Below are 22063 nucleotides of genomic sequence, written 5' to 3' on the forward strand. Positions count from 1 at the left end.
TTTCGGCTTGTATTTTTTTATATTTATTCGAAAACAATCTAGGATTATCAATTGCGTCTTTAAATGTCATATTATTTCTAAAGATATTATACATAACGTTTAATACTCCACTTGGAATTCTATATCCACCAGTTCCTCCCATCATTAATATAGGTTTCTTGTTCTTTAACATTATTATTACTGATGAATATGATGGGGGCGAAATTCTAGATATTGATTTATTATAATAATCTGGAAAATCTTTTAGTTGATTATTTAAAATAACATCAGTTGAATTAGATATAAAATTAGATCCAAAATATCTATTTATTGTACTCGTGAAACACAAGCAGTTATATTTATCGTCTTGAATACAAATATTTGTAGTTCCATGTTTTTTTTCTTTTTCTGAAACTTTCCATTTTGGTATATTTTTACTATATTCGTAGTATCTGTACTTTGGAACAGATTTATAAAATTCTCTCTGGATTTCGATTATATCATATTTACTATTAAATATTTTTTTTACATCTTCTAATAGAACCTTTCCGACTCCTGGATAACTAGTACTGTAAAAGTCTATAGAACTGTTCAATCTTTTGTATGAAGGTTTTGTTATTTTAGCTCTGTATCTTACAAAGTTATTTTTTTCTATTTTATTGTTATAGTTATGTAAATCTTTAATAATATCTTCTGATATTGTATTATAAAAATGATTTATTCCTTTGTTCTTAATTTTAGATAATGTATTACATAATTCTATATTTCTCATTTTACCATTTGTTCCTATTAAATGTTTAAAATTTTGGTAGTGATTTATTATTCTCAATAAATTTCTATCTGCAGGAACTCCGTTTTTACAACACACACAGTACTTCTAAATATTCCCTGATAGCCAAGCATGTTTTGCAAAATCATGCAACTTAATGCTGAGCATGAATTTTCGACTAGTTGCTGTATATTTGCTAAAAACGTAATGCATAGTCATATGTATTCAACAACACGAGGGCAGATTTGAAACATTTCGTGTCAGCAGATTCAGAGCAAACGGAGAGCAACTGTTGCTCATTTTGTTGCCAACAAAATGACTTCTATTCATGAAAAACATTTTGCTTTGTCATTCATTTTCGACAACATAAGAGCAACATGACGGTGATAGAAAAAGATAATGATGTCTGTGCTTTTGTCGTATATTTGTTAAAAACTATTTAAATATATTAAATTGTTAAAAACTGTTTAAATATGTTAATTGCGTCTTGCAACCATTATTATTATTATTATTTTGTTAATTTTGTAAATGTATATTCTAGAGTGAACGCATAATGTGGAGCAAGTATGGCACAACGACGTATAACTTATTCCTTTCCTCGTCTTCTACTATTATATGTATTGCTGTCTTACTTGTATGTTTCACATTTCTGCCACTAGGAGATGAAGGCGCTACAGATCTTTATTATTAGTACACCAACTAGCAATCCATAGTCCACGATTATATATAACGGTCAAAGGTGTGGCACGTGGCACGCATTGGCACGCATTAGCACGAGATTGCTTTTACCAATATTTTATTAACATTCAAAAGTGATAGTTTTGAATATACATCTTTGAATATATATCTACGTCAACTATACGTTGCGTTATCAATAAGTACGGCCGTACAGGTATTTGGATTTTTAATTGAATATAAATTCCTGCAAGTAAGGTTATGTAAAATTGATATCATATTGTACAATATTTTATCGAAATTTTCCATTATACGCTCCTGTGTAAATATTCTTATCAATATTATTGTAATATTATAATTCTCTATTATTAAAATACATACACTAATCAGATATAATATTGTAGAATTTATATATATTAGTCGGACATTAACATATCTTTAAATATGAGTTTATTTCAAAGACGCCGTAAGCCTATTTTTCAATTAGGGCCAAAGAGGCAATCAAGAGTTCTGTTGCAAATGAGGCGATTTTATCAAACAAGATGTTACGACGAACAGCAGCGTAATTCCGAACAATTAATGTTGTCAGTAGACATGACAGATAATCTTACTAATAATGAAACAGATAATCTTGCTAATAATGAAACAGTGTCTTCTGCTATCGAGTTAAATACGAATGAAAATATTTATGATGATTTAATGCATGTTGAAAGTGAACAAAATCTTGAAGTCAATGACATGTCAATCGTAGATAATGATTATAGTAGTACAATCAATAATGACATATCTTTGGACACTGTAAATCAGACATTTCAAGAATCTTTAGCATCAGCGTTTATAAAATGTAATCTGACCCATACACAGGGGAATATAATCTTAAATACATTACGATCACATAAATGCCATACGTTTCTACCAAAAGATACAAGATCATTACTTAATACGCCGCGTGACAGAATTGCAGTTTGTTCAATGTACCCAGGACAATACCTTCATATTGGTTTTGAAAAAGGCATTAATAATATTCTGAAGAAAACTCCACCGAATCAGATTCCTTCCGTTCTTGAAATAGACTGGAGTACCGACGGCGCGAAATTAAACAAATGTGGGACAATGCAAATTTGGCCGATCCAAATTTCAATAAGCAATATAAGTAACAGCAAACCGGAAATAGTGGGTATTTATATGGGGAATAAAAAACCAGGTGACATTAACTTATTTATGGATGAATTTGTAACTGATGTATTGCAAGTTTTTGAAAAGGGCGGTATAACATTTAGTCATCAACAAATTCCCACTACACTGAGAGCATTCATCGCAGATGCTCCAGCACGTTCTTGGTTATTAAATCATTATGGGCACACATCGAGTCATGCATGCGGAAAATGTAAAGTTGTCGGCATACGATATGAGCAACGAATGATCTTCTTAGGTACGAATCATCGTTTAAGAACCGATGAAGAGTACATTCGGATGACAGACCGCGATCATCATAAAGGAAAAAGCCCTTTATCCCGATTACCTATGGGAATGGTAACACAAGTTCCCGTAGACTATATGCACTTAGTGTGTATAGGAGTCGTGAAGAAATTGTTAACGGCGTGGATTACGGGCAAATATGGTAAAAAGACAAAATTATCAGGCCGAAACCTAGATGTAGTATCAAAACGACTTGAACTTCTTTCCCATTATTGTCCACGGGACTTCGCCAGAAAACCTAGGTCATTGAGCGACTATTCGGATTATAAAGCCACAGAGGGACGACAGTTCATTTTATATACTGGGCCTACAGTAATGCTTGGCATTATGGAAAAACAAACATATATTCATTTATTATTTCTACATACAGCAATTCGTACGCTTTGCAGTAACACATTTTCGAATATGTCTCTGTTACAGTGTGCAGAAGTAGCACTTAAAAAATTTGTTGAAAAATGTCAAGTTTTCTATAAACTTTCTTTTATGTCATACAATGTGCATGCTTTGCTACACCTGGTGGCAGATGTCAAACGCTTTGGTCCGCTTGACAGTTTTTCCGCTTTTAAGTATGAAAATAATATGCAATTATTCAAACGCTCGTATAGAAAACCTCATCAGGCTTTACAGCAATTTGCCCTCAGACAGGCGGAAATAAATAATCATGAGCGGAAAGAACATTCCGCACACAGTAATGCAACAGTTATACAAATGTTCGACCGGCATGGCGAAGGTCCTCTTCCATTAGGATTTTCTCCTACACATTGTCAACAGTACACAAAGATACAAACCGGAAGTATGTATTTTAATGTTACTTCACTTGGCAACAAATGTTGTATTTTAAAGGATTCTTCAGTATGTGTCATCGAAAACATATTAGAAATGAATGAAACGTACCATTTTGTGGTAAAGAAATTCGAAATTATGGAAGATTTTTATGATGTGGGTATTTCATCATCATCATTAGATATTTATAAATGCTCTGCGTTATCAAGCGATTTTTATGTAATACCTATTACTGATGTGCGGGCAAAATGTTACATGATGTTATATTGGAAAACTATTGATGACGAGAGTTCTGATTCCAGCAGTGATTCCGAAACCGATAAGCCGGTTCCTGGTGAATATGTTATATCAGTTCTTTTATAGGAACTTACTTTTATAGGAACCTACAGTAACAAAGAAACACTAAAGGAGATAATGAAAAATAAAAGAGCAAAAACATGAGTATATACACAATCCAATATTATTAAATAAAAGTAATGAATGAATGTTTCCTCGAAATAACTCAAATTATATATAAAACTTGTATAGTATTCTAACATAGTAATATTATTCGTAACACTGTACATATTCCACTCTTACAAGTTCCTTACTGTATTATATTTTATTAGTGTATAAATTATATTACTAATTTTGTGTAAATAAAATTAAACAAGATACGTCTATTAATGCATTGGTCAAGCGTATAAATTACATTGTCAAAATATGATGATATTGATTTCTCTTATCAATGCAGAGATAATCCATTTAAAAATCTGTAATATTTGTACGCAACAAAATGTTTGATAGCTGATAAGAACAGTAGAAATCGCCATTAAAAAGGTGATAAAAGTATTTACTGCGGCATTTAAATGGAATTTTGTGCATAGAGTTTAACTTTTTTAAATTCTTTTTTTTTTTATATACATTTAAAGGTAGTGAGACTTATTGAAAGATGAATAACCAACGCAAAACTCATATACGTCGTAAACAAGCATTCTTTTCTAAGGCTGGAGTTGCTAACTATAAGGTTCAGAAGTTGAAACAATTTCGTTTAAGTCAGTAAGTACTGTAGTTGATATTATGAACTATCTTTTATTGATATTACGAAAATTTATTGCAGATATTGGAAAAAATAGTAATTTAAAAAAATTTCTAGTAATAGAATAAAATATTGAATTGCAGAAACATTCAACGTCCTACGAGGAATATTACAAAACCAAAGAGGTATGTGACAACTTCAAGTCAGGACGAAGCACCGTCGTTAAAAAAGAAAAAAAAACCAGAAACAGAGAAACCAATTAATCTCGATAAAGATGTCGATGAAATTCGCAATGCACCAAACGACGCTTCTACAACGATTCTTCCAAGTCAGGAGTCAGAAAGAAGCAACATGTCATCTTGGTCCTTACCGATTAGAGACGACGTAGCAGTTACGAATGAAAAAGTTGCGGTTGACCGCAGTTACACGCAACTGATGTCAGGAACTTCAACTTCCATTACACGTGTTGGTGGTATGTCACTTAATATTCGACATGTGAGATGTAATATGTCTGTAATGATTTATAAAAATATCTTAATTTGTTTAGGAGATCAAATGAAACAGAATCTTCTGTACATTATTTTTCATAAGTCTTGACCTTCCATATGAAAAGCTTTGTAAAAGAAATGTGTTTATAAACTAATTATTTGACTGAAAAATAATGCACTTGAAATTTGAAATGCAATTGAAATCAATTCCTTGAAAACAGAAGTAATTTACGTGGATGTTAATGTAATGGAATGTTGAGATGTCTTAAAATTAATTTTAAAATTTTGATTTTACTGTTTACGTTTGAGAAAAAAGAAATATTTTTTAGGTGAAATCTTTGCAGTCAACAAATGTAACGTCTCTGAAATAGTTTTATATTATAATTATAAAAATCTTTAATAATGAGTTCATTCTTATTACAGGGCAACTCGAAAGCACTAATAGAGCATCCACTTTTACCGAAGATCAAAGCGTGCGTCCTAATGATTCCGGAGCACTAAATCCACTGTTACATTTGCAAAGTCTGCAACAAATGCCGCAAACAAGCGGATGCACTGGAGGATACTCTGAAACTATTATGGGAAATTATCGCTATCAACGGCATGATAGATATGACGGATATGACTATCCGTATCCTTCAAGAGATAATTATCATGAAACAACACAACATGAGCATGCAACACAACATGATCATCAGCATTATTGGAATGCTATAATAGGGCAAGTGATAATTTTTCTATTTATTTATAAAATGTTGAATTTCTTTTGAAATATAAGACTATAGATTTAAATATATAAACGCAGTTTAATAGTTATATCCTTTAGTACATTAGTTACGACTTTTATTCTTTGTATACAATAATTTTTTGATCGAATTAACTGAAATTAGCTGATCTGGTAAACGAAATAAACATTTAAAAATGTTATTAGTGTTCATAAAACAATTAGGGTAGAAACGAAAAAAAGGTTAAAGTTTCAATTATTACGTGTTTTAACATTTATGAGCTATTAATAGTTTTTCTGTGTGGTCTGCGCACATAACTTAAGAGATATAGATATCTTTAAGTTAATATAATATTGACTATTTGACACTTTCAGTTTTCTATTAGCTGGAAAATTCAATTATTACGTGTTTTAACAGTTATGTGCCATTTATAGTTTTTCTGTGTGGTCTGCGCACATAACTTAAGAGATATAGATATCTTTAAGTTAATATAATATTGACTATTTGACACTTTCAGTTTTCTATTAGCTGGAAAATTCAAGTTACATGATCGATATCTGAGTCATTTTGAGTAATGTGATGACGGGATTAGTTTTATACTTGTAGTACATTGAAGAATTCGACATGTATTTGTTCCAAAACCAAAAAAAATCACAAATTTAGTCGTAAATAATTCTACAAGTTACATAAATACTACACATTTTGTATATATGTACATGCAGCGAATGTATAGATATTTTTGGATAAATAGTAGATAAAAATAAATTCTTAGAAATAATATTATTTCTAAGAAATAAAAATAAATATGTTATACGTTTTAGGGAATTCAATAACATGAGAAAGCAGCTAGAAAATATGCCGACGAAAGAAGATTTCATGTAAGCTTTCTGCATATGTATTTTGATAATAATATTAAAGTATATATGTATATGTGTATGAATAATGAAAATGTCTTATATACGGTACATGCGGTCATAGTCAAAATTAATCCGATACTTTTTATACATCCTGTATAATATAATATAAATTTTTATTGTTACTGTAATCAGAGTATTCTTTTCGACACTATTGTGTCCTAAACTTGCCGATTAAACAGTATTTTGCAACGTAACATTATTGCACGATAATGACTAAAAGATGAAACTAGGAAGCCTTCATAGATCAAACTTTATTTAAATCATGTATAGAAATGCCCTTTTTCTTTTTATTTATGCATTTGTGATCGAATACATAGATATTAATGTTATAAAAATACTATAAATGGCTAGAAAAAATGTTAACCGTTTTAATTTTTAAGATGAGGATGTTACTATTATTAATACTCTCTAGGCTATTATACTCTGTTTCAGAACCATCACCCAAAAACTTGATAAACTGTTAAAAAAGCAAAGCAATAAAATGCCAATGAAACCACACTGTATTCCATTAAAATCCGTCAAAGAAGTGCAGAACTTCGACAATATTGACGAAGAACAGTACAACGAAGTGGTAGGTCTTAAAGCATAATATATTACAGTAATCATATTATAGTAATGACATGAATATATAAAGAATCTTTATAGATATTCTAGTGTTTCCCAGAACACAGAATTCTATTTTGTTTCATATATAATTTTTTTTCCTTGTCATTGTGTAGAAATTAAATACATTATCATATTTACATTATCCTATACAATGTATTTTAGGTGACATATCTCAAATACTTGGGAGGACAAACTTTGGACGAAAGTGTAAAATTTTGCATGAAACAAATAATAACGGACGAAGCATTAAATAAATATTCCTTATGGGGCGAAAAGGACCGGAATCTCGAACTTTATAATACTCAGTTATTATATGCAGTATATGGTAATATATTTTTATTTATAATGTTATTAAAATGGCATTAAAAGAATAAAAATTGAAAAACAAATCTTGTATCACTTATTACAATATTCAACTTGTTTTCAATTTATGAAATATTTATAATCACTGGAATATATTCCTTCTTAACGTTTTTTTGTTATTATTCTGTTCATAAATTTAGAAGCGGTAGCAAACAGCCCTTATTTTGCGGTACCTGACCAACAAAAATTTTATGATGCTGTGAAAGAATCCATAAGATTCGCTAAACAACGACTGCGAAATTCTGTTCGTAGACAACCAGGAGAGAAAGGTCGCCGAACAAGGCGGCGCGAGGAAGCAGATGCCATATTTGGCACAAGAAACAGAGAAGAGGAAGAAGAAATAAGCAATAGAGAAGAAGAAGAAGAAGAAGGATGATGATGATGATTAGATAGTAATGACCAGAAATAAAATATTTTTCAATATATATGCATAATTTTCAATTGCAACAATTTATTTATCCTATCATTTCTTATCCCGATTAATTTCACTTAAAAGTTAAAAAATTTTTTATAATTATTTTAGTAATACAAGTTTATATTTGCCGATCGGATTATATTTTCGATATTTTTGCTGTGTGTGTGTGTGTATCCGTTTGAAACCCTTACTCTTTTCAAACATATAAAATAATAAGTAAATAAATCCTTCTTTTTGTTATCACTAGAAAGAAGAATTTACTTATTTATTATTTTACATATCTATTATATATATATATAATATATATGTCAAATAATAAATAAGGAAATTTTTCTTTCTGGTGATAACAAAAAGGAGGATTTATTTACTTATTATTTTATATGTTTGAAAAGAGTAAGGGTGCAAAAAATATATTTAACCGTTTTCGACACGCTGTTGAATTTTTGCTGTAATTTATGACTCGGCATGTGTTGTTGGCAACTTGCTGTCATTTTGCTCTTTATGTACAGCGATAAACCATTGCAGCAAACACATAGCAACTTGACAGCAACACATGCTGAATTCATGTGATATCATACCAGAGGCAAATGACTCACACACCTTGTTCTAAATTTGCTGAAAACTAATGCCCTTTGTTTTCGGCAACGTGGCAGCAACAACACAGACAGGTGGCTATCAGGGTTCTATTATTTTACGTAAGTTCATCTTTCCCCATCTTCTATGTATAGCTTGATATCCTCTTAATGCACCTGGTACACCAATTTCATAAAAGTTATTTTTTATATCAGAAAGTTTAGTTAATTTTTTTGGAGATACTTCTTTTGCGTCTACCATAAAAACTCCTCTATTCATTTTTACAATACCTGTAAATCCACCGCCTATTCCAGAATCTTGTGGGGAAACTAGTCCCTCGCACAACATTACTCCTATAGATGCATCTATGATATTCCCTCCAAGAAGTATCAGATTTCTACCTACTGATGTGCAATAAATACTGTTTGTGACTATTGAATATTGTGGAAGTCCACATGTTAAACTCAGTAAGTATAGAAAATTGAAAATAAAAAATTTTCTCATTTATAAATGTATAAATTGTGCATTAAAATGTTAGCTATTTTATTTGTTGCAATAAATGTTTATTGTAATAGTACTATAGACGAATTAGATAAAGAAATGAAGCAATATTTGGAAGAAGCTTATAAACAAATAAAACCTTTAAATTATACTTATTAAGTATAATAATATTATCTTAAAGATTTAAATTATACTTATTAAGTATGATAATATTATCTTAGATTTAAATATGTATATTTTAAAGGATCTCTTTTTTTTTTATAGTTTATCTCTCCATATTAGATCTGGAACAGACTTAAACTAATATAATGGTTATAAATTGAGTCCCTCTTATACAATAGATTGATTATAAATATATATCCATATAAAATTATAGTAAACTTATCACAAACATATAAAGTTAACAAAATAGAATAAAATGATTACAAATATAAGAAACCATTAAAATTATAATTAACCGATCACAAACACTGAATAAAATTACAGTGACAAAACACCTTAATTGCACAAAATCACAAAAGTAAAAAAGTAATAACAATTGTAAATTTTATGTCTTTTTAGGTAACTTCTTAATTTATTATATAATATAATTTTCAATTTCAATAGAGAACTCTAATGAATAACTTTGATGATTCTTTATAATTATCCAATTTACGTAATCTTTAAATTCTCTTATAAAATTCTCGGACAATACCTGATATCTTGAGATAAAGTCCCAATTAACTTTATCTGAAAATTCTCTTATTGTATCTTCTGACATACGTTGATATTTTGACGTAATCTCCCAATTTATAAAATCTTTATACTCTAATAGAAAATTTTTTGATAAATTTTGGTATTTTAGTATAACGTTTAAATTTAAATTTAATAAATGTTTCCTTATAAAATTTTCAGATAATATTTGGTTAATTTGTATACATTGCCAACATATAAGATTCGAGAATTTATCTATTATTTCTTCAGATAAACTTTGGAATTTACAAATAAGATGCCAATCAACTTTATCTTTGTATTCTATTATTATATCGTCTGGAATTTTAAAGTCGGTACACAACTGATCTAAAGATTCCTCGTCACATTTTCCAATTAAATATTTTATATGTTCTTGTTTTAAGTTAGAACTAACATGTATAATGTATTGACAGTTAAATTTACTTACGCAATAAGCAAAAACTTCATTATTTAAATCACCATTCAATGGAAAATCAAAATCAATATAGTCTTCAAACTTTTTTATAAAATCAAGTGACAGATCTTGGTTGGAAGAGATAAATTTCCAAATAACTTTGTTTTTGTACGCGCTTATAAATGATTCTGGTAATCTGTTGTAATGAAGAGAAATATACTTCCAACAATTAGAATCAAATTTGTTTAGTATTTTTCTTATAAAAGAAATATCGTTGTTTAAAACTTGACTCTTAACTATATAAATAATCAAATCTTGAGGAATTTTATCAATTATTTCTTCAACAAAACTTTTTGATAGTTTTTGATTTTCTATTATTGATCTTAAATCTAGTTTTGTAAAATTTTTTTTATAAAATGATCTGGTAATGTTTGAGTTGTGGATATAGTTCTATATGGAAAGTTTTCCAAGTCCATAAATTCCATGATATGTTGTATTGGCATTTTATTATTGTTAAAATATACATCCCATTTTATGTAGTTCTTGAATTTTTTTAAGAAATTAATATCTAAATTCCTTTTTGAAATATCTTACCAAATTACATTAGATATATTGTTTGAAATAAATTCATGATATAGTTTTTGTTTTTGAGATATGCACAACCATTGTACATGTCTGATTTTATCTTTTTGTTTGTCGACATAGAAATTTAGAAAATTTTCTGATAGATCATATTTAAGAGTAAGATTAATCCTCTGTCATTTTCGACAAATATTTTCAACATATCCTCGTGAATACCATCAATATAATTAAGTACAACTATCTTATATTCTATATAATGTAGTATTGATTTTGTTATAACACTACATCCTGTTTTATATAAGTTATTAAGATCTTCAAGATCGAGAGAATTAAATATATTGAAATATATTATGTGATTTGAAAAAATTCTAATGGTATCCATTTTTTAGTACGCTTATATATTTTCAGTTATAATATAAAATTTTTTACTTTAGTTACATATTATTTATTAATTAAATAAAAAAATTTCAACAAAATTTCTCGAATCTTATATGTTGGCAATGTATACAAATTAATCAAATATTATCTGAAAATTTTATAAGGAAACATTTATTAAATTTAAATTTAAACGTTATACTAAAATACCAAAATTTATCAAAAAATTTTCTATTAGAGTATAAAGATTTTATAAATTGGGAGATTACGTCAAAATATCAACGTATGTCAGAAGATACAATAAGAGAATTTTCAGATAAAGTTAATTGGGACTTTATCTCAAGATATCAGGTATTGTCCGAGAATTTTATAAGAGAATTTAAAGATTACGTAAATTGGATAATTATAAAGAATCATCAAAGTTATTCATTAGAGTTCTCTATTGAAATTGAAAATTATATTATATAATAAATTAAGAAGTTACCTAAAAAGACATAAAATTTACAATTGTTATTACTTTTTTACTTTTGTGATTTTGTGCAATTAAGGTGTTTTGTCACTGTAATTTTATTCAGTGTTTGTGATCGGTTAATTATAATTTTAATGGTTTCTTATATTTGTAATCATTTTATTCTATTTTGTTAACTTTATATGTTTGTGATAAGTTTACTATAATTTTATATGGATATATATTTATAATCAATCTATTGTATAAGAGGGACTCAATTTATAACCATTATATTAGTTTAAGTCTGTTCCAGATCTAATATGGAGAGATAAACTATAAAAAAAAAAGAGATCCTATCTGAAAAAGTGCATGACATCGATTCTCGCATATCTCGAAAGTATTGTTGCCTCTTTTCCGCGATGCCGATTGGCTCTCTTTTTATACTGATTTCACGTATCTGCGTAACTGTTATTGCACTTATTTTGACAGTTTAAAAAAATATATTTTGATAGTTGTCAAGGCAATATTGATTAGCAATTTATTGATTAGTTTATTAATGTTTCTATGACAGTTGTTTACATTTCCTCAAGCTGTCAAACAGTATAGACGTATTCCGTGTTTCAAAAAAGTATTTTTGTAAAAAGAGTGAAAAAAAGAGCGAAGAAGTGAAAAAAGGAGAAGGAAGGGATAAAAGGGAAAAAGGTAAGTAATTATATTATATAATATTATAAGTGATATTAAACAGATACAATTAAATGGATACAAAAGAACAGAAAAAAAAGCGCACATGTATGGCTTAGTATAGTAAATTTTATATTTGTCGTCCTTTGAAAAATTTGCTATTAAGATATCATAATTCATTGAGTTAAAAAGGCTGACTCTATCTGTTTTACATGCATTTATTTCACAAAAATATATTAAATAATAAATTCTGTTATTTCACCATTTTTAATTTTTGTTATTACATAAATTGGACATTTCATATAGTACTTGTGGTAATTACATACCATAACTGGATTTACATGATTCCTAAATTTATTCAATAACAATAATATTTATTATTTCCCCATGTATTATTACAATTTATGTAATAATACATAAATTATTATTAACAATCTTCATTTGTAATAATACATAAATTATTATTAACAATCTTCATTTGAGAGATCGACTTTGAGAGATATTTGCAATTGCTCGCTGATATTTGTTAAAATTATTATTAAATTTTTGAGAAATTAATTTAATTAAATTAATTTATATATATATATATATATATATATGTATATATATACAGGGTGTCCGACAATTGCTGAATCACCTCTCGGGTGTAGGTAGAGCGGGTTAAATCGAGTAGAAAAGTCCTCTACTGTTTTGCGATTTTCGCAATAACTAATGAGAAATTAATTAAAGAAAATCGGCCAATTCGCGCGAGTTTAAGTGCGCAGCGAGAAGAGACCCGTGGCGGTACAGTCCACTGTTATTTGGTTACTAGGCACGCGATGAAGCGCTGGGAGGAGCGCTCTACAATTGACAATGGCAACATACGAGCGGTGCTGAACGCTAGATTTTTGTGTCCTAGCGACTACGTAACAGTGGGCTGTCTCTTCTTGCTGCGCGCTTAGACTCGCGGAAATTGGCCGATCTTCTTTAATTAATTCCCCATTAATTATTGCGAAAATCGCAAAACGGTAGAGGACTTTTCTACTCGATTTAACTCGCTCTACCTACACCCGAGAGGTGATTCAGCAATTGTCGGACACCCTGTATATAAACTGACTTTTTTTCTCGGATGCTTCACCGGAATATTTATATATATATATAATTAAATATTCATTATAATACAGCTTATACTTACACTATAAATATATATTAATTTCTTAAATTTTATTGAAGGATAAAAAAAAGACGAGAGAGAGAGAGAGAGAGAGAGAGAGAGAGAGAGAGAGAGAGAGAGAGAGAGAGAGAGAGAGAGAGAGTGATAAAGAAAAAATAAGAAGAAAAAAGAAAAGACGTTTAGAAAAAGTATGTATATAAATAAATAAATAAATTATAATTAGTGCATAATGAACTATATTGGATGATATATGTATCTTATATATACAAAACAATGTTAAACATCTAAAACAAGATATCTGAATAACTCTTATTTTTAATAATAAAAAGAAGTGTTTTAAATAAAAATTGTAAAATTTTGATAAAGTTATTACATAATACATGTATTTTTTTTAAGTAGAGTTTAATAAAGATTCTTTGTAATATTTTTGTGTATAAAAGTGTATAAAAGTGTAAGATTAATTAAAAAATTAATATTTAACGAGATATTTCAGTTCATATAAAATTATGTAAAATTAAAATATAAAATATTTCATAAAGTATTCGATTTTTGGCAATCCTAAATAACTTTATACCCAATATTGCAATTAATCAATTTATGTAAAATAATTAGGGTAGTTTCATTTAAGAAAATTACCTTCTTACTGATGATCTTCAAATCTCTGAAGCGCCTCTACTTAAAGTTAAACTAATATTCCTTTTTCTTCTCTTTAAACCAAACAACTTTTATTTGAAGCATTTCTTTCTATTTTCAAAATGGTGGATGTTATTCAGATAATCAATCTTAGGTGAGACATCCTGTATGTGTATGTGTGTATGTGTGTTATATAATTATATTATGTTATAAAATGAACAAAAAAATATCAAAACATAAAAAGCAAAGCTAAGAAAATAAAATTCATTATTATTAATTTATTTTATTAATTTTACTGAAATAGATAAAATGCAGCAAATAGAAGCAGATTTAAAAAAGGATAATTTAAATGTTGAGGATTTATTAACGCCAAACGATGTTTTGGACAACATAAAAATGTATGATTCAACAGTGTAAGTATATATTATACATTTATACTATTCGACATTAAAAAATTTTTTTTTTACTTTTGTTATTTCTTTACAGGCGCTTACAAATGGTTAAAAATACGTTTTTAATCATTACAGTTAATTTATTACATTTTTGTGATTTTGTGTAAAACCCACCGAAATAAATTTTCTCTTTTATTATTAAAATATTGAAATCAATTTTTATTTTTTATAAGTTTATTTATTTTTAATATTTAATTTAATTTAATAATTTAATTAAATATATGTCTTACATTTTTTTACGTTTATTTTATTATTCTTCATAGTGAAATAATAGGATATGTGGATGGTATAGAATCTCCTCGACTGGTTGGTAATAACCAGCAATATAAATTTTACAAATTTTACTTAAATAATAATAAGGGCAGACGTATTCAAGTCGTAGCTTGGAACGACGATATTAAAGATGTCGAGCATCATGTTATGTCGAATCATGTAAGCATTCAAAAAAATAATTTTTAAATAATTAAATAATTAATTTAAATAATAATAGTAATAACAACAGTATTAATAATAGTAATAGTAGTAATAGTAGTAGTAATAATATTAATAATAATAACCTTTTAATAATATTTTATATATAATATATACAAGGTGTCCCAGACCTATACTTACTTACGTTATTTTTACTTTAACTCTTTATAACGCCAAAATTATGACATTTTGCCAAAAAAACTTTCATCTCAGAATAACATCAGGAATCTACCCTGAAAAGGTTTGACGGTAGGTCTGAAACATCCTGTATAATGAATAAATAATAATTTTTATGTATATTAGATAATATATATAGATGGTGTTCAGATAAGAAAATTAAAAAATAATATAAAATTTTCTCCGTGCATATATAACTTACTAATTTGTCAAAAAGTATTTAATATATTGCTCAATTTTACTTTTTTGATTTATTGTTTGAATTTTTTTTGGTTCGAAATATTTCACATTTGAAACTATCGTATTATTTTTTATCAATAGCTTATACTACACATTTCTATTATTGAATTGATTATTCTTTGGTTTTCTTGCCTGGGCACCATCTATATGCATTATCTATTATACATATATATATATAAAACATGTATAATATATATAATAACATAATTAATAATTTTTATGTATAATAGATAATACATATAGATGGTGCTCAGGCAAGAAAGCCAAAGAATAATCAATTTAATAATGGAAATTTGCAGTATGAGCTATTGATAAAAAGCAATACTATTGTTTCAAATTTGGGATATTTTGAACCGATAAAAACCTCAAACATTAAACCAAAACAAACAACATTAAACGATATATTAAATACCTCTGGACAAATTAGTAAGTTATATATTCACGGAGAAAATTTTATATTAAAAATTACTTTGTACAGCAGTAATTGCGGACCATAATGGTTTTATAATTTCTTCATGATCCATAGTTACTACTGTACATAGTAATTTTTTATATGAAATTTTTGCCACGTAGTGCCGGTAAGTTATAAGCAAAGTTTTAAGTTGTGTATAGTATTTTAAAAGTCCGAAAAATTTAAAACGTTTTATTTTATGTTGTTATATTTTTATTTATTAATATTTTATAATTTTAAAATACTTTTAAAATACTTTAATATTATAAAATATTTCACATATTTGTTTTATAATTTAATATTTTCAAATTTTTAATATTTTATAAATTTTATATTTTTTAAATTATATATAAATATATATAAAATTCAAATTGTATTAGATATATAAATTTAAAAAAATGCTAAAGTATTTATATCTAATATATTAAAATATATATATTTTATTATTATTAATCTAATAATAATACTACAATATATATATAAATAAATAAATAATTATAAATAAAAAATCAACAACAACAACATTAACAATAATAATAATAAATTTATATATGTAGTTTTAGATGGATATATAAAAACAAATTTCTCTGAAGTATTCAATAACAAATTGAATAAAATTATTGGGTGCGGATCTATTACAGACGGTTCTTACAAACTGCAAGTACATGTTCTAAATTTTTCTGATGACAGTTATTATGACAAGCTAGATTTACACAAAGGCGATAAAATCTGTATAACAGGAACTATGCAAATTAACGGTAATAATATGTATATTTTTTAAATTATCAATTTTAATAAAAAATATTGTAATATCCATAATAATAATAATAATAATAATAATAATAATAATAATAATAATAATAATAATAGTAATAGTAATAATAATATATTTTTAATAATTAGTTATTTTTATAAAGTATTTATTTATTTTTATTTATTATATATATATATGTACGTTTACATTCATTTTTATATATAACATTAATATTTTGTAGCTGATCCACCATATTTACTCGTCAATAATATTGATGATATTATTAAAATGGAAGGACGAATGTCTATACCACTTTTATTAAAAGGTGTGAATACACCACAAAAAAGAAAATTGGAAGGTATATACATATAATAAACTTATATAATTTTAAATTAAGAATAAACATATAATTAAAAATAATATAAAAATTATATAAGATAATAATATAAGATATAAAAATTATATTTTAGAATTTTTTATACAAAATATTTTTTTAATATAATTTACAGGAAAAATTAATTATATTATATTTTTATATTTTAGCAACAAAATTACTTTTTAATTTAATTATATTTTATATTTTTTATCCTTATATATTTAATTCTTTTCAATAATTTTTTTACTTTATATAATTGTAAAAATATATTACAAAAATAAAACTTTTTTACTTTAAACATAATATTGATTTATAATTATAAATGCTTTATAATTATAATATAATTTAAAGATTTTTATATTTTCTTAAATTTTTAATAATTGTTTTTATAAACAATATTAATAATTGTTCTAATAAATAATATTAATAATATATAATATTTTATTACAGAAACATAAGAGTTGCAAAATAAGAAAATTATTCATTAAATATATTATCATTTTATTATTATTATCATATATTAGTTACTTTTGTTCCATTATTTTCATATATTAATTGTTTTGGTGTTAATAATATTGTTATCATTTTATAATTATTAATGTAAAATATGTTTATTAAATTAAAATAAAAATACTTGCACATTTTCTTATTATTAATATTTATTATATATAATAGTTATTGAGATAATGATATGAGATTATATAAAAAAAACTTTTATAAATAAAATTTAAAAAAAATAATATATAAAATACAAAATTATGTTTTTTGTACAATAAAAATTTAATTCTTGCTCAATCATATACATATATATAAAATGTGTGTGTCTACATATATTTGTTAGATAAATATATTTATTACTTTTAAATCAAATAATATCATAATCATATTTTAAAAATTTAAGAAAAAAGAAATAATAAATAAATAATGATTATTAATAAATTAATAATAAATTAAATTGACTTTATATTTATTAATAATTCTTATTAGTTCTCTCAATGATAATAATATTATTATTAATATTATTATTAAATATAAATATAAATATAATAATATATGTGTATATAATAATTAATAATTATAAATACTTTTAAAAAAATACTTATATAAATATTTGTCACTGGATCTAGGAAACCAATTTTGAAACTAATTTTCAAAAATTTTCATAAATTTTCTATAATTTTTACGATTTTCAAGGTAAGTGTTGATAAGTTTGGACATTGCATTTTTCATTTACTTGTGTGTTTTTATTTAGTAGAAGTTTTATTTGTAGCAGGTGATAGTAAGATGGTAGAGCTGAAATGGCAGTTCTTTAAATTATAATAGTAAATATGGAGGCATAACAAAATGAATTAATCAAATATCGCATGTATTTATTTATGTGTTTAGGCAAATTTGTGTAAATAGACTCTAAAATCCGTATCAGACAACGCATTAAAAATTGAGATTGAAAATTGAAATTTACCTATCAGAATAAAGAACTTTTAGTTTCCTTTGTTTCCATTGGTCAAATTTTAATCTTTAATCTTTAATCTTCAATCTTTAATATATGTATAGTCTAATACGGGCTTAATTCAGTGTTTATTCAATCTTATATTATTAATTAATTTAATATGTTATGTTATTAATTTTTATAATTTTAAATTTGTGTTTAGGAAATATTACAAAATTAATAAATTATGAGTTAATAAAATAATAAAATTATATCTATTTACAGTTACAAATAATTTTAAAAGTCAAACTTATTTATTTTATTAAATAAAAATAAATAATAAATAAATGATAATTATTAATAAACAAATAATAAATTTAAATTAACTTTATATTTTTTAATAATATTGAAGTTATTTTTTCTCATTAATTGATTTAATATTGATATTAATATATTTCTGTTCTTTCTAATAAAGTTTTTTTTTCTTCAAGTTTATATAAATAAACTCCAATTCAGTGTTTATTTAATCTAATATTATTAATTATTTAATTATATTTTATTAATTTTTATAATTTTATATTTAAATTTTAAAAATATTACTAAATAATAGTGAATAAACAAAATAATGAAATTATATTTATTAAAAAAGTATGATTTCTCTAACTCGAATATATCGATAGAGATAAAGTATTTAAATATTCTGGTAATAAAATTTCACTAAAATCGCCATTATCACAATTTTCAGTATTATCTATACTTGTATAAATTCGTTCTTCAAACGTATCTAATAATTCAACAACTCTTTTATTAATTTCATCAACATCGACATTTCTTGCAGAAAGAGTATTGCACACACACACACACACACATTTCGTCATTTTATTAAATTCTTTATAATATAATAAAATAATTATTTAAAAGTGCATGACATCGATTCTCGCATATCTCGAAAGTATTGTTGCCTCTTTTCCGCGATGCCGATTGGCTCTCTTTTTATACTGATTTCACGTATCTGCGTAACTGTTATTGCACTTATTTTGACAGTTTAAAAAAATATATTTTGATAGTTGTCAAGGCAATATTGATTAGCAATTTATTGATTAGTTTATTAATGTTTCTATGACAGTTGTTTACATTTCCTCAAGCTGTCAAACAGTATAGACGTATTCCGTGTTTCAAAAAAGTATTTTTGTAAAAAGAGTGAAAAAAAGAGCGAAGAAGTGAAAAAAGGAGAAGGAAGGGATAAAAGGGAAAAAGGTAAGTAATTATATTATATAATATTATAAGTGATATTAAACAGATACAATTAAATGGATACAAAAGAACAGAAAAAAAAGCGCGCATGTATGGCTTAGTATAGTAAATTTTATATTTGTCGTCCTTTGAAAAATTTGCTATTAAGATATCATAATTCATTGAGTTACATACCATAACTGGATTTACATGATTCCTAAATTTATTCAATAACTTTTCGGCGTAACTTGCCTCCATAGGGTCAGAAATCTTACAATTATCCTGCAGAAATATAGAAGCGCGAAATTTATTATAGAAACATGTTTATGCAATAGAAATGTTTGGATTTTTTAAAAATTTATACGAACATTAAACAAATATTCATTCTGACATTAATTTCTTGCTACATAGTGTAAGAAAACAAATGTTACGTTAAAAAAATTGTTTATCTACATTTATTTCCTTTTACATATAACTTTAAAATTTTTAAATCGTCCTTTGAAAAATTTGCTGTTAAGATATCATAATTCATTGAGTTAAAAAGGCTGGCTCTATCTGTTTTACATGCATTTATTTCACAAAAATATATTAAATAATAAATTCTGTTATTTCACCATTTCTAATTTTTGTTATTACATAAATTGGACATTTCATATATAACTTGTGGTAATTACATACCATAACTGGATTTACATGATTCCTAAATTTATTCAATAACAATAATATTTATTATTTCCCCATGTATTATTACAATTTATGTAATAACAAAAATTAAAAATGGTGAAATAATAGAATTTATTATTTAATATATTTTTGTGAAATAAATGCATGTAAAACAGATAGAGCCAGCCTTTTTAACTCAATGAATTATGATATCTTAATAGCAAATTTTTCAAAGGACGATTTAAAAATTTTTAAGTTATATGTAAAAGGAAATAAATGTAGATAAACAATTTTTTTAACGTAACATTTGTTTTCTTACACTATGTAGCAAGAAATTAATGTCAGAATGAATATTTGTTTAATGTTCATATAAATTTTTAAAAAATCCAAACATTTCTATTGCATAAACATGTTTCTATATAAGTGTACCTTTAAGCAAAAGATATTTTCAAATAAATTTCGCGCTTCTATATTAATATATATTAATTTTTTAAATTTTATTGAAGGATAAAAAAACGACAAGAGAGAGAGAGAGAGAGAGAGAGAGAGAGAGAGAGAGAGAGAGAGAGAGAGAGAGTGAGGAACAAAATAAAAGTGGAACAACAAAAAAAAAGAAATATAAAGAAGAAATAAGCAGAAAAAGGAAAAGACGTTTAGAAAAAGTATGTATATAAATAAATAAATAAATGTAAAAAATGTAAAAAATAATTATTTAAAATTATAAATAATTTTAAATAATTATTATAAATAATTTTTATAAATAATTATTAAATTTTTAAATAATTATTATAAATAATTTTTTAAAATTTTAAGTACTTAATTACATTATTTAAAAATTTTAAAGAAATGAAGTTTAACGAATATTATCCAGCAATTGTAAATATCTTTCAAAGTCGATTAAAATTTCAAGTACTTAATTACATTATTTAAAAATTTTAAAGAAATGAATTTTAACAAATATCATCCAGCAATTGCAAATATCACTCAAAGTCGATCTCTAAAATGGAGATTGTTGTTTGTATGAAATTAAATCATCAATGTACTTTAATTTCATACAAATAAGAATCTTTATTTGAGAGATCGACTTTGAAAGATATTCGCAATTGCTCGATGATATGTGTTAAAATTAATTTCTCTAAACATTTTAAATAATGTACGTATAAATAATAACAAGAAGATAGCAAATAATTTCAGCATTAACCATTTTGTGCTTTGATTTATGTATAATATTTTTCTTTTACATTGGCTGGATAGCTTAATATTAAAACGGTTTCAGCATTAAAATAGTAAATAGAGTATCAAATTATAATTATTAGCTCAATATTAAGCTATCCAGGCAATGTAAAAAAAAATATTATACATAAGTCAAAGCATAAAATCATTAAATTTTATTGAAGGATAAAAAAACGACAAGAGAGAGAGAGAGAGAGAGAGAGAGAAAGAGAGAGAAAGAAAGAGAGAGAGAGAGTGAGGAACAAAATAAAAGTGGAACAACAAAAAAAAAGAAATATAAAGAAGAAATAAGCAG

The 22063-nt window shown here is 25.4% G+C and overlaps 2 protein-coding genes and 2 long non-coding RNA genes across 7 annotated transcripts; all 4 read left to right on the forward strand.

Moving 5' to 3' along the window:
• Positions 1-383: 383 nt before the first annotated feature.
• On the forward strand, positions 384-4590 carry LOC136998185 (uncharacterized). Of its 3 annotated transcripts, none has more exons than XR_010888825.1 (2): positions 384-1640; positions 4419-4590. XR_010888825.1 is itself a non-coding variant. In XM_067350626.1 (2 exons), exon 2 carries the CDS (start codon positions 1943-1945, stop codon positions 4046-4048), a length of 2106 nt encoding a protein of 701 aa, XP_067206727.1. In that variant the 5' UTR covers positions 860-1640; positions 1911-1942; the 3' UTR covers positions 4049-4221. The 3 variants fall into 3 exon arrangements, 1 of the variants encoding a protein (XP_067206727.1); XR_010888826.1 differs by having other exon boundaries at positions 4472-4590; XM_067350626.1 differs by lacking the exon at positions 4419-4590 and adding an exon at positions 1911-4221 and having other exon boundaries at positions 860-1640.
• Positions 4591-4596: 6 nt separating this feature from the next.
• Positions 4597-8227, forward strand: LOC136998186 (uncharacterized). Of its 2 annotated transcripts, none has more exons than XM_067350627.1 (7): positions 4597-4723; positions 4847-5175; positions 5615-5912; positions 6738-6794; positions 7266-7404; positions 7602-7764; positions 7943-8227. In XM_067350627.1, exons 1-7 carry the CDS (start codon positions 4617-4619, stop codon positions 8176-8178), a joined length of 1329 nt encoding a protein of 442 aa, XP_067206728.1. In that variant the 5' UTR covers positions 4597-4616; the 3' UTR covers positions 8179-8227. The 2 variants fall into 2 exon arrangements, with proteins under 2 accessions (XP_067206728.1, XP_067206729.1); XM_067350628.1 differs by having other exon boundaries at positions 8055-8227.
• A 5838-nt stretch (positions 8228-14065) lies between these two features.
• Positions 14066-18787, forward strand: LOC136998188 (uncharacterized). The gene is made up of 2 exons (XR_010888828.1): positions 14066-16838; positions 17076-18787. It is a non-coding gene; the product is annotated as an uncharacterized lncRNA (long non-coding RNA).
• A 777-nt stretch (positions 18788-19564) lies between these two features.
• On the forward strand, positions 19565-21107 carry LOC136998187 (uncharacterized). Its single transcript, XR_010888827.1, has 2 exons — positions 19565-19896; positions 21042-21107. It is a non-coding gene; the product is annotated as an uncharacterized lncRNA (long non-coding RNA).
• Positions 21108-22063: the final 956 nt, after the last annotated feature.

This window comes from Linepithema humile, chromosome 2, assembly GCF_040581485.1.
Source record: "Linepithema humile isolate Giens D197 chromosome 2, Lhum_UNIL_v1.0, whole genome shotgun sequence".
In the NCBI taxonomy this organism is placed as follows: Eukaryota; Metazoa; Arthropoda; class Insecta; order Hymenoptera; family Formicidae; genus Linepithema; species Linepithema humile.

Coding starts and splice junctions, on each gene's coding strand:
- LOC136998185 (XM_067350626.1), top strand. CDS start 1,943: ATGAGGCGATTTTATCAAACAAGATGTTACGACGAACAGCAGCGTAAT.
- LOC136998186 (XM_067350627.1), top strand. CDS start 4,617: ATGAATAACCAACGCAAAACTCATATACGTCGTAAACAAGCATTCTTT. Junction 4,724..4,846: donor AAACAATTTCGTTTAAGTCA/GTAAGTACTGTA, acceptor ATTGAATTGCAG/AAACATTCAACGTCCTACGA. Junction 7,405..7,601: donor AAGAACAGTACAACGAAGTG/GTAGGTCTTAAA, acceptor AATGTATTTTAG/GTGACATATCTCAAATACTT.